Source organism: Heptranchias perlo, chromosome 35, assembly GCF_035084215.1.
Source record: "Heptranchias perlo isolate sHepPer1 chromosome 35, sHepPer1.hap1, whole genome shotgun sequence".
NCBI lineage: Eukaryota > Metazoa > Chordata > Chondrichthyes > Hexanchiformes > Hexanchidae > Heptranchias > Heptranchias perlo.
In genome coordinates, this window is record NC_090359.1 from 10,133,130 (window position 1) to 10,146,519 (window position 13,390).

The 13,390-nt window shown below is 49.8% G+C and overlaps 1 protein-coding gene across 2 annotated transcripts in view; it reads left to right on the forward strand.

Annotated features, from left to right (window-relative positions):
• LOC137302346 (CD209 antigen-like protein E) overlaps positions 1 to 13,390 on the forward strand; it is a 79,397-nt gene that overhangs the window by 48,101 nt on the left and 17,906 nt on the right. The window contains exons 7-8 of one of the 2 annotated variants that reach the window (XR_010958438.1): positions 4,632 to 4,765; positions 12,649 to 12,736. Coding sequence is in view for 1 of the 2 variants with exons in the window: in XM_067971983.1 (XP_067828084.1) it covers positions 12,649 to 12,755 (107 nt within the window). In the remaining variant the exon portion in view is untranslated. Of the gene's footprint in view, positions 1 to 4,631; positions 4,766 to 12,648; positions 12,756 to 13,390 lie in introns of those variants that run through there. The other variant, XM_067971983.1, reaches the window with a different exon arrangement.

The following is a 13,390-nucleotide window of genomic DNA, read 5'->3' on the forward strand; positions in this document are numbered from 1 at the left end:
CTCTCTCTCTCTCTGGGACTGGGACTCTCTCTCTCACGGACTGGGACTCTCTCTCTCTGGGACTGGGACTCTCTCTCTCAGGTACTGGGACTCTCACTCTCTGGGACTGGGACTCTCTCTTTCTGGTACTGGGACTCTCTCCCACTCTGGGACTGGGACTCACTCCCTCTCTGGGACTGGGACTCTATCTCTGGGACCGGGACTCTCTCTCTTGATCTGGGACTCTCTCTCTTGATCTGGGACTCTCTCTCTGGGACTGTGTCTCTCTCTCTGGGACTGGGACTCTCTCTCTGGGACTGTGTCTCTCTCTCTGGGACTGTGTCTCTCTCTCTGGGACTGTGTCTCTCTCTCTGGGACTTTGTCTCTCTCTCTGGGACTCTGTCTCTCTCTCTGGGACTCTGACTCTCTCTCTGGGACTTTGTCTCTCTCTCTCTGGGACTGGGACTCTCTCTCTTGATCTGGGACTCTCTCTCTGGGACTGCGTCTCTCTCTGGGACTGTGACTCTCTCTCTGGGAATGGGACTCTCTCTCTGGGACTGTGTCTCTCTCTCTGGGACTGTGTCTCTCTCTCTGGGACTGTGTCTCTCTCTCTGGGACTTTGTCTCTCTCTCTGGGACTGTGTCTCTCTCTCTGGGACTTTGTCTCTCTCTCTGGGACTCTGACTCTCTCTCTGGGACTTTGTCTCTCTCTCTGGGACTGGGACTCTCTCTGGGACTGGGACTCTCTCTCTCTGGGACTGTGTCTCTCTCGCTGGGACTGTGTTTCTCTCTCTGGGACTGGGACTCTCTCTGGGACTGTCTCTCTCTCTCTGGGATTGTGTCTCTCTCTCTGGGACTGTCTCTCTCTCTCTCTGGGATTGCGTGTCTCTCTCTCTGGGACTGGGTCTCTCTCTCCAGGACTGGGACTCTCTCTCTCAGGGACTGGGACTCTCTCTCTCTGGGACTGTGTCTCTCTCTCTGGGACTGGGTCTCTCTCTCTGTGACTCTGACTCTCTCTCTGGGACTGTGTCTCTTTCTCTGGGACTCTCTCTCAGGGACTGGGACTCTCTCTCAGGGACTGGGACTCTCTCTCTCAGGGACTGGGACTCTCTCTCTGGGACTCTGTCTCTCTCTCTGGGACTGGGTCTGTCTCTCAGGGACTGGGACTCTCTCTCAGCCACTGGGACTCTCTCTCTCTCCGGGACTGGGACTCTCTCTCTCAGGGACTGGGACTCTCTCTCTCAGGGACTGGGACTCTCTCTCAGGGACTGGGACTCTCTCTCAGGGACCGGGACTCTCTCTCAGTGACTGGGACTCTGTCTCTCTGGGACTGGGACTCTGTCTCTCTGGGACTGGGACTCTCTCTCTCTCTGGGACTGGGGCTCTCTCTCTCTCAGTTACTGGGACTCTCTCTCTCAGGTACTGGGAATCTCTCTCTGGGACTGGGACTCTCTCTCTCTCAGGTACTGGGACTCTCTCTCTCTGGGACTGGGACTCTCTCTCTCTCAGGGACCGGGACTCTCTCTCAGTGACTGGGACTCTCTCTCTCTGGGACTGGGACTCTCTCTCTCTCTGGGACTGGAACTCTCTCTCTCTCAGGTACTGGGACTCTCTCTCTCTCAGGTACTGGGACTGTGTCTCTCTCTCAGGTTCTGGGACTCTCTCTCTGGGACTGTGTCTCTCTCTGTGGGACTGTGACTCTCTCTCTGGGACTGTGTCTCTCTCTCTGGGACTGTGTCTCTCTCTCAGGGACTGTCTCTCGCTCTCTGGGACTGTGTCTCTCTCTCTCTGGGACTGTGTCTCTCTCTCTTGGACTGTTTCACTCTCTCTGGGACTGTCTCTCTCTCTCTGGGACTGTCTCTCTCTCTCTCTGGGATTGTGTCTCTCTCTCTGGGATTGTGTCTCTCTCTCTGGGACTGGGACTCTCTCTCTGGGACTGGGTCTCTCTCTCTGGGACTGGGTCTCTCTCTCTGGGACTGGGTCTCTCTCTCTGGGACTCTCTCTCTGGAACTGGGTCTCTCTCTCAGGGACTGGGACTCTCTCTCAGCGACTGGGACTCTCTCTCTCTCTGGGACTGGGACTCTCTCTCTCACGGACTGGGACTCTCTCTCTCTGGGACTGGGACTCTATCTCTCAGGTACTGGGACTCTCTCTCTCAGGTACTGGGACTCTCACTCTCTGGGACTGGGACTCTCTCTTTCTGGTACTGGGACTCTCTCCCACTCTGGGACTGGGACTCACTCCCTCTCTGGGACTGGGACTCTCTCTCTGGGGCTGGGACTCTCTCTCTTGATCTGGGACTCTCTCTCTTGATCTGGGACTCTCTCTCTGTGACTGTGTCTCTCTCTCTGGGACTGGGACTCTCTCTCTGGGACTGTGTCTCTCTCTCTGGGACTGTGTCTCTCTCTCTGGGACTGTGTCTCTCTCTCTGGGACTCTGTCTCTCTCTCTGGGACTCTGACTCTCTCTCTGGGACTCTGACTCTCTCTCTGGGACTTTGTCTCTCTCTCTGGGACTGGGACTCTCTCTCTTGATCTGGAACTCTCTCTCTGGGACTGCGTCTCTCTCTGGGACTGTGTCTCTCTCTCTGGGACTGGGACTCTCTCTCTGGGACTGTGTCTCTCTCTCTGGGACTGTGTCTCTCTGGGACTGTGTCTCTCTCTCTGGGACTGTGTCTCTCTCTCTGGGACTGTGTCTCTATCTCTGGGACTTTGTCTCTCTCTCTGGGACTGTGTCTCTCTCTCTGGGACTTTGTCTCTCTCTCTGGGACTGTGTCTCTTTCTCTGGGACTCTCTCTCAGCGACTGGGACTCTCTCTCTCTGGGAATGGGACTCTCTCTCTGGGACTCTGTCTCTCTCTCTGGGACTTTGTCTCTCTCTCTGGGACTGGGTCTCTCTCTCAGGGACTGGGACTCTCTCTCAGCCACTGGGACTCTCTCTCTCTCCGGGACTGGGACTTCTCTCTCAGGGACTGGGACTCTCTCTCTCAGGGACTGGGACTCTCTCTCAGGGACTGGGACTCTCTCTCAGGGACCGGGACTCTCTCTCAGTGACTGGGACTCTCTCTCAGTGACTGGGACTCTGTCTCTCTGGGACTGGGACTCTCTCTCTCTCTGGGACTGGGACTCTCTCTCTCTCAGGTACTGGGACTCTCTCTCTCTCAGGTACTGGGAATCTCTCTCTGGGACTGGGACTCTCTCTCTCTCAGGTACTGGGACTCTCTCTCTCTGGGACTGGGACTCTCTCTCTCTCAGGGACCGGGACTCTCTCTCAGTGACTGGGACTCTCTCTCTCTGGGACTGAGACTCTCTCTCTCTCTGGGACTGGGACTCTCTCTCTCTCAGGTACTGGGACTCTCTCTCTCAGGGACTGGGACTCTCTCTCTCAGGGACTGGGACTCTCTCTCTCTGGGACTGTGTCTCTCTCTCAGGTACTGGGACTCTCTCTCTCAGGGACTGGGACTCTCTCTCTCAGGGACTGGGACTCTCTCTCTCTGGGACTGTGTCTCTCTCTCAGGTACTGGGACTCTCTCTCTGGGACTGGGACTCTCTCTCTCAGGGACTGGGACTCTCTCTCTCAGGGACTGGGACTCTCTCTCTCTGGGACTGGGACTCTCTCTCTCAGGGACTGGGACTCTCTCTCTCTCAGGGACTGGGACTCTCTCTCTCAGGGACTGGGACTCTCTCTCTCAGGGACTGGGACTCTCTCTCTCAGGGACTGGGACTCTCTCTCTCAGGGACTGGGACTCTCTCTCTCAGGGACTGGGACTCTCTCTCTCAGGGACTGGGATTCTCTCTCTCTGGGACTGGGACTCTCTCTCTCAGGGACTGGGACTCTCTCTCTCTGGGACTGGGACTCTCTCTCTCTGGGACTGGGACTCTCTCTCTCTCAGGGACTGGGACTCTCTCTCTCAGGGACTGGGACTCTCTCTCTCAGGGACTGGGACTCTCTCTCTCTGGGACTGGGACTCTCTCTCTCTGGGACTGGGACTCTCTCTCTCTCAGGGACTGGGACTCTCTCTCTCAGGGACTGGGACTCTCTCTCTCTCAGGGACTGGGACTCTCTCTCTCAGGGACTGGGACTCTCTCTCTCAGGGACTGGGACTCTCTCTCTCAGGGACTGGGACTCTCTCTCTCTGGGACTGGGACTCTCTCTCTCTCAGGGACTGGGACTCTCTCTCTCAGGGACTGGGACTCTCTCTCTCTTAGGGACTGGGACTCTCTCTCTCAGGGACTGGGACTCTCTCTCTCAGGGACTGGGACTCTCTCTCTCAGGGACTGGGACTCTCTCTCTCAGGGACTGGGACTCTCTCTCTCAGGGACTGGGACTCTCTCTCTCAGGGACTGGGACTCTCTCTCTCAGGGACTGGGACTCTCTCTCTCAGGGACTGGGACTCTCTCTCTCAGGGACTGGGACTCTCTCTCTCAGGGACTGGGACTCTCTCTCTCAGGGACTGGGACTCTTTCTCTTAGGGACTGGGACCGGGACTCTCTCTCCAGGACTGGCTCTCTCTCACTTTGGGCTCTGACTCTGTCCTTCACCGGTGGTGCCCGTCTTTTAACAGTGACTCGAGAGTCTGAACTCGCGAGTGAAGTAGTGATTTCCTGTCACCGTTACACTGCTCTGTGTTGTGATTCCGTGTTTCCTGTTGATAGACACATCAGCTCTGAGCTGCAGCTCCGAGCCCAGCTCCCATCCACCGTCTGTACAAAGCATCTTTCATCGATCGGATCGGTAGGACGCAGTGACCCAGTGCGGGGTGTCTGTGCAGAGGGGCCGGCTGAGACAGGTAAGAGAGCACCATTAAAGTAACAGTCTGGGACTCTGAGAGGGCTGTGTGTCAGTATTTGGTCCCAGGGAAGGGATTAATTGCTTACTTTGTGTCACAAATCCATGATTTTCAAAATTCCATTCGTGACATTTCAGGAATCTTTGACCATTTTCCAAAAGAAAGGATTTGGGGGAAAAATTGTTCCTTTTCGATGTTGTTTTTCTAAAGTTAATTGTACTCACACAAGTCACAAATAGTCCCCAGGACTGTCGACTTCTAAATATGTTCTCTCGGTCATCACTCATAAACTAAGGAGAAAGGCAAGCAAATCGCTGCCAAATCACAGCAAAATGTCCTGCCCGTAGGTACTTAAGATGCTAACGGACTAAAATTTGATGTTGTCTCCCCATAGACTGTAAATAATAAGCAATTTAATAGCCTGTCTTTGCAATCGATGAACTCCTCCCGTCCATTGTGTTGGGAAGTCTGTTCTGGCTGTCTGCAGAAGGAGATAAAAGATGGAGACAGAGACACAAGACAGGTGTCCAAAGGGATAACAGCCAGCACTAACTGATGAAGTTCTTTGAGGAGGCACTTGATACCGTTAATCGGGAAATGCAGTGGATGCGGTGTACATGGACTTTCAGAATATACCACACAGGAGACGACTGGCAAAGGTTAAGTTGTATGGAATTAGGACAAGGGCTGTAAAGTGGATTAGAAATTGGTTAGACGGGGCTGGTTGGAGAGGGAGTTAAGGGCAGATTCTCGGAGTAGTTAGAAGTGGGCGGTGTCCCAGAGAGTTCAGTTCCAGGAAGCCTTCTGTTCACTCTGCACATCAATGATTTGGATACAGGGCCAGAGCGAGTGGGGTCCAAATTTACAGAAAATACCAAAATCGGAGGCAGAGTAAATAATTCTGAGGAGCAAAGGAAACCGTGAGGGGAGCTCGAGAGGAGGGGGAACAGGTAAAAGAAATGGGCCAATGGAATTCACGGTCAGTGAGTGTGAGGTGGTACATTTCGGTCAATAATTATATTTAAACGGGGGAAAGCGGGGGTGATGTGGGAGAGCAGAGGGAATTGGGGGCTCAGATTCCCATTAAAAGCAGAACCTCAAGTGCAACAGGCCACAAAAGAGCGAATGGAATCCTGGCAAGAGGTGCAGAATATAAAAGTGGAGAGATAATGGTGAATCTTTATGAAACCTCAGTCGGACCACGGTTGGAGGAGTTTGCACTGTTTGGGGATCCACACTAGCGGAAGGTGCCTGAGGCAATAGTGGGGGGTCAGTCCAGGTTCACCAGCACACCGCCTGGTGTGAGGAACTCGAAATGTGAAGAAAGACTTGAACAATTGGAGCTGTTTCTGTTTGAACAGAGAAGTTGACGGAGTGATTAGCTAATCAAGTCCTGGAGACGCTGCTTTCTATTGGGAGAGGCTGGGGGTGAGGGTGTGCGTCTCGTTCCATGTCTCTTCCCACTGACGAGCTGGCACTGACCAGAGAGTCCCAGTGACGGGTGTGATTGGAGGGGTGGGAGGGGTTGTGTCCAGCTGACTCCCCGTGTGACTTATGAACTCAGTGACTGAGGGTCACAGAATCAGCTCATACAAAGAGGGACCAAGAGAACTGGGTCAGAAACCAGGCCAGGGGCAATCACAAATACACAAATAAACGCTGCGTTCACAGAGTGCCCACCTCCCTCATTACCCCTCCCTCATTAAACCCTCCCTCGTTACCCCTCCCTCATAACCCCTCCCTCGTTACCCCTCCCTCATAACCCCTCCCTCGTTACCCCTCCCTCATTACCCCTCCCTCATTACCCCTCCCTCATTACCCCTCCCTCATTACCCCTCCCTCGTTACCCCTCCCTCATTAACCCTCCCTCATTACCCCTCCCTCATTAACCCTCCCTCATTACCCCTCCCTCATTACACCTCCCCATCTCCCTCATTAACCCTCTCTTGTTGCCCCTCCCCAACTCCCTCATTACCCCTCCCTCATTACACCTCCCCATCTCCCTCATTAACCCTCTCTTGTTGCCCCTCCCCAACTCCTTCATTAACCCTCCCTCATTACCCCTCCCCATCTCCCTCATTAACCCTCCCTCATTACCCCTCCCCATCCCCCCTCATTGACCCTCCCTCATTAACCCTCCCCATCTCCCTCATTGACCCGCCCTCATTAACCCTCTCCATTTCCCTCATTAAACCTCCCTCATTAACCCTCCCCCACCTCCCTCATTAACCTTCCGCCATTATCCCTCCACCCACCCAACTCCCCCATTACCCCTCCCCCAACTCCCCCATTACCCCTCCCCCAACTCCCCCATTACCCCTCCCCCAACTCCCCCATTACCCCTCCCCCAACTCCCCCATTATCCCTCACCCACAACCACCTTCCCCATTACCCCTCACCCAACAGCTGCATCCCCATTAGACCCACCAAATGCCCACCACCCAGTACCCAAACAGTCCAGGTCTCAGTCACCAACTCCGCCCACCACTGAATAACCAACACTGCCCATCAGTAAATACTCCAAATAGTAGGGTTGCCAACGCTCCAGGAATGCCCCCCTCCCCCAGCAGCTCCCCCCTCTCCTGATCCCCTCCCCCTCTCCCCTCCTGACCCCTTCCCCCTCCCGATCCCCTTCCCCTCTCCCTATCCCCTCTCCCTCCCCTCTCCTCTCCTCTCCCAGGACCTACCTGGGGGTCGCTTCCGGTGACACAATGGCCCAAAAATGGAAGCCCTCTTGCCAGTGAGGTGCCTGTGGAGGCCTAGCGGGCGCCTGCAGCTCGCCGTTCTGAGGTAAATAAGGCCTGAGGCCCAATATCGGGTGAGTCTTGGGGCCAACCTCAGCAAGCCTGCAGCAACCAATTTCTAGGCCCACAGTTTCGGCTACGGAAAATGACCCAACTATTCCGGGCCTGAACAGAAATATTTGGGGAATTCCCCCATCAATCACGCCCGGAGACCAGTCCGCCCTAAGTGACTGGGATTAATTTAACACGGATAATTTGCATTATGTAAATATCCCCATTATCTAAATTAGGCCACAGCTTGAATACTGTGTACAGTTCTGGTCACCACATTACAGGAAAGATGTGATTGCACTCGAGAGGGTACAGAGGAGATTTACGAGGATGTTGCCAGGACTGGAGAATTTTAGCGATGAGGAAAGATTGGATTGGCTGGGGTTGTTTTCATTGGAACAGAGGAGGCTGAGGGGAGATTTAATTGAGGTGTATTATGAGGGGCCTTGATAGAGTGGACAGGAAGGACCTATTTCCCTTAGCAGAGAGGTCAATAACCAGGGGGCACAGATTTAAAGTAATTGGTAGAAGGATTAGAGGGGAGCTGAGGAGAAATGTTTTCACCCAGAGGGTGGTGGGGGTCTGGAACTCACTGCCTGAAAGGGTGGAAGAGGCAGAAACCCTCAACTCATTTAAAAGGTACTTGACGTGCCGTAAACTACAAGGCTACGGACCAAGAGCTGGAAAGTGGGATTAGGTTGGGTGACTCTTTATATCGATGGGCTGAATGGCCTCCTTCTGCCCCATACATTTCTATGATTCCATCAGCCCGACGCCCTGTAGTTTACTGGTGAAATAATCAATTTGGATTGTGTCATCTCTGTAGTTTCGGCCATGAGTGTTCCATTTCCTGTAGTTGACGGGGTCTCTTTTTAAATAGACTCTGCAGATAGACTCTGTTTGCTTCGCTGTTCGCTGAGTAAATAAGTTCAGATTGCTCGAAAATTGAGTGTTTGCTGTGAGCCCACCCCCGCCTCCAACTCATCAGCTGCGCAGATTCTGAGCTGGGGTGATGCATAGGTCTGTGTCCCCTGGGGGGCAGTGTTGGGACCATTGCCCTCAATACATCAATGGTCAGACCTCAGGGAGAGAGGGCGATTTGGAGACAATAACATGTGGGCATGTGCGAAAGAGACTGCAAGAGTCTTCAGGAGGTCACGGAGACTTAGGGCATTGGACAGGGAGCTGTTTGTGGGATCTTGCTGTGCGCAAATCGGCTGCCGTGTTTCCTACATTACAACAGTGACGACATTTCAAAAATACTTCATTGGCTGTATAAATGTAAGCCTTTCTTCAGGACTGTTTCAGTAAGTTACCGGCCCCAGCTCTCCAATCATAACAGGAGGAGGCCATTCAGCCCCTCCAGCCTGTTCCGCCATTCAGTGAGACCATGACTGATCTGTATCCTAACTCCATCCATCCGCCTTGGTTCCATAATCCCTTAATACTCTTGGCTAGCAAAAATCTATCGACCTCAGATTTAAAATGATTCATTGAACGAGCATCTACTGCGTTTAGAGAGAGAGTGTTCCTCACTTCTCCACCCTTTCTGTGAAGAAGTGTTTCTAACTTCTCTCCTGAATGGCCGTGCTCTGATTTTAAGGTTATGTCCCCTTGTCCTCGACTCTCCCACCAGCGGATAAAGTTTCTCTCTATCTGCCCTATCCTTTCAAATCCTAAAACCCTCAATCACATCACCCCTTAACCTTCTATATTCCAGGGAATACAAGCCTAGTGTCTGTAATCTCTCCTCATAATGTAATCCTTGGAGCCCTGGTAACATTCTGGTGAATCTACGCTGCACCCCTTCCAAGGCCAATATATTCTTTCTGAGATGTGGTGCCCAGAACTGTGCACAGTGCTCCAGATGTGGTCTAACCAGGGCTTTTATAGCTGTAGCAAAACTTCCTCCCTTTTATATTCTAGCCATCCAGTTATAAAGGCTGACATTCCATTATCATTTATGATTTTTTTTTACCTGACCGCTACATTTTAGTGATCTGTGCACATGGACACCTAAATCTCTTTGAACCTCCACTGTTCCCAGCTTTTCACCTTTTTAAAAATACTCGGATCGATCCTTTCTTGGTCCAAAGTGGATGACCTCACATTTTACTGCATTGAAATCCATCTGCCACAGTTTTGCCCACTCACTTAATCAATCAATGTCTTTGTAATTTTAAGCTTCCCTCTACACTAATTACTATGCCACCAATCTTTGTGTCATCGGCAAACTTGGATGTATGGCTCTCTATTGTGTTATCCAAGTCATTAATAAAATAGTGAATATTTGAGGCCCCAGCACAGATCCTTGTGGGACACCACGAGTCACTTTCTTCCAATTCGAGTTCATACCCATTATCCCTACACTCTGTCTTCCACTGCCTAACCAATCCCCTGACCAGGTTAATAATTTGCCTTCAATTCCATCAGCTTTGATTTATCCAACAATCTCTTAAGGACATAAGAAATAGGAACATGAGTAGGCCATACGGCCCCTCGAGCCTGCTCCACCATTCAATCAGATCATGGCTGATGTTCAACCTCAACTCCACTTTCCCGCCCTATCCCCATATCCCTTGGATTCCAAAAATCTATTGATCTCAGCCTTGAATATACTCAACGACTGAGCATCCAAAGATTCACAACCCTGAGAGAAGAAATTTCTTCTCATCTCAGTCCTAAATGGCTGACCCCTTATTCTGAGACTATACCCCCTAATTCTAGACTCTTTAGCCAGGGGAAACTGCGTCTCAGCATCTACCCTGTTTAGCTCTCCCAGAATCTTGTTTGTTCAATGAGATCACCTCTCATTCTTCTAAACTCCAGAGAGTATAGGCCCATTCTACTCGATTTGTCCTCATAGGGCAATCCTCTCATCCCAGTAATCAATCTAGTGAACCTTCATTGCACCGCTTCCAAGGCAAGCATATCCTTCATAGGTAAGGAGACCAAAAATGTACCCAGTACTCCAGGTGTGCTCTCACCAAAGCCATGTACAATTGCAGCAAGACTTCCTTACTTTTGTACTCCAACCCCCTTGCAATAAAGGCCAACGGACCAATTGCCTTCCTAATTGCTTGCTGTGCCTGCATGTTAACTTTCTGTGTTTCGTGTACAAGGACACCCAAATCCCGCTGAACGCCAACATTTAATAGTTTCTCAACATTTGAAAAATATCTTGTTTTTCTGATCTTCCTTCCAAAGAGAATAACCTCACAGTTTCTTAATTGGAACCTTATCAAATGCCTTCTGGAAGTCCACATAACCTACACCCATAGACATTCCCCTGTCTACTACCTTAGTTATTTTCTCAAAAAATTCAGTTAGGTTCATTAGACATGACCCACCCTTTACAAAGCCATGTTGCCTCTCTCTAACCAGCTCAAATTTCTTGAAGTGTTCAGTCAATTATAGATTTCAATAACTTCTCCACAATAGATGTGAGACCAACAGGTCTATAATTTCCTGGTTTCTCTCTCTCACCTTTCTTAAATAATGGTGATCGTTTGCAATTTTCCAATCTAAAGGGACAGTTCCTGAATGGAGAGAGCTTTGGAAGATCACGGCTGAAGCATCTGCAATTTCCCCACCTACTTCCTTTAAAACCCATGGGTGGGAAACATCGGGACTTGGGGATTTGTCAGCCTTTAGTGGAATTATTTTTCTAATACTGTTTTCTTACTTACGTTATCTTTAGTGAGTTTCAATTCTTGACTTATTATTAGTTTCCCTGGAATGTCAGGTATATTATCCTCTTCCTCTACTGTGAAGACTGACACAAAGTAATTATTCAACAAGTCTGCCATTTCCTTATTTTCATTTGCAATATTACCCACATCTGTTTTTAAAGAGCCCACGTTACCCTTGACTACCCTTTTTCTTGTAATATAATTTTAAAAACTTTTTGTATTAATCTTGATATCCCTCGCAAGTTTCTTTTCGTATTTCTTTTTTGCAGCTCTCACTATCTTTTTTGTCTTCCTTTGCTGTTTTTACATTTCTCCCAGTTCCCTGGATCTACACTATTGTTTACACTTTTGTACGCTCCTTCCTTTAGTTTTATGTTATCTCTCACCTCTTTTGTCGACCATGGCTGTTTTATTTGGGAAGTAGAGTTCTTGCCCTTTAGGCATATACACTGGTCCTGTATTAAGCTAAATTATTTTTAATCACCTCCCACTGTTCATCGGTAGTTTTACCCGATAACAGTTTCAACCAGTTTTCTGCCGTCAGTCTCTGTATCATCCAGTCAAAGTTACCAAAATCTAGAATCTAAGTAACTGTGTTACGTGTCTCCTTTTCAAACCTAACATTGAATTTGATCATATTATGATCACTGTTGGATTATTAAGCAAGTCTGGCTCATTACACATTACTAAATCTAGTATGTCCTGCCCTCTTGTTGGTTCCAGAACATATTGTTCCAGAAAACTCTCTTGAATGCACTCAAGAAATTCACTGCCTTTCTGACTTGAGCTACTCTGCTCTTCCCAATCTACATGACAATGAAAGTCTCCCATTAAAACAACTCTGTTTTTGCTACAAGCCTCTCTAATCTCTGAATTAATACATTCTACCACTTCATTGTCGCTATCAGGAGGCCTGTAGACAACTCCCATTTATAGTTTTAAGTCCTCTCTTATTCCTCGATTCTTTTTGAGACTGAGATTGTTGCTCCTTACAGCAGAGAAAGTTAAGGGGAGATTTAATAGAGGTGTTCAAAACCATGAAGGGTTTTAATACAGTAAATGAGAAACTGTTTCCAGTGGCAGAAGTGTCGGTAATCAGAGGACACAGATTTAAGGTAATTGGCAAAAGAGCCAGAGGGGAGATGAGGAGAAATTGTTTTAAACAGTGAGTTGTTATGATCTAGAATGTACTGCATGAAAGGACAGTGGAAGCAGATTCAATAACACGAGTTAAACGTCACATACTCACTGTTATTTAATTGCCTTGTCCCCTTCCTTATTGTCTATAACCATTGAGCAGTGTTACACAATAAGCATTGACCCTGCACCTAGTTTTTCAATTAATAATAGTAATAATAATCTTACAATCTGTGCAATATTTTCACATTCCCTGAAGGATTTTGTTAAGGGCGGAGATGATCCACACTGGATTGGATTGACGGACGAGGAAAAGGAAGGCACCTGGCAATGGGTGGATGGTGCAGGCCCGCTCTCTGAACCTGAGTGAGTACTGAGAGGTGTGAGTGAATGGAGGGGACGCAGAACAATATTCCCGGGAAACTGGGTGGTGAGACCTCGGCTCAGTGAACTTCGGAGCTCGACCTCAAATCCAATCAGATTCCCGGGATAAAATCCCGTGTGTTTGTCGGTTCCAATGTTCATTGTGTGATTAGTCTGCACAGTCTGACTGTACAAGGAACAGTCTGGGCTTCATTTTAACTTCAGGCGACAGTGTAAAACGGGCGATATCAGATCGGCCGCCTGTTCTACACCTCCCACCATTTTCCTTTCCAATTGTCTTTGTGAAAATGTTAAAATTAGCCCCTGGGCCGGGGGTGGGGCCTGAGAAACCATTCTGGGCTGAATGTTCACTTTTACCGTCGGGATAAAACGGGCGGGAGCGAATCGGCCGGTGGTTTTACATTCTGTACGATTTTAATCTCCACTCACTTCGATGGGAACGACTATCGAGCGGAATGTCAGCCGGGCGGCCGATCTCCTGTCACCCGTTTACCGTCGGGCGGGAAGAATGAAAATGAACCGCACGGCGTGTAGTTCCCGACTGAATTATCAACTGCAGTAGGAAATGATAAAAGGATATTTAAAATAAATGATTCAATCTGGGGATGTGGGCGTCG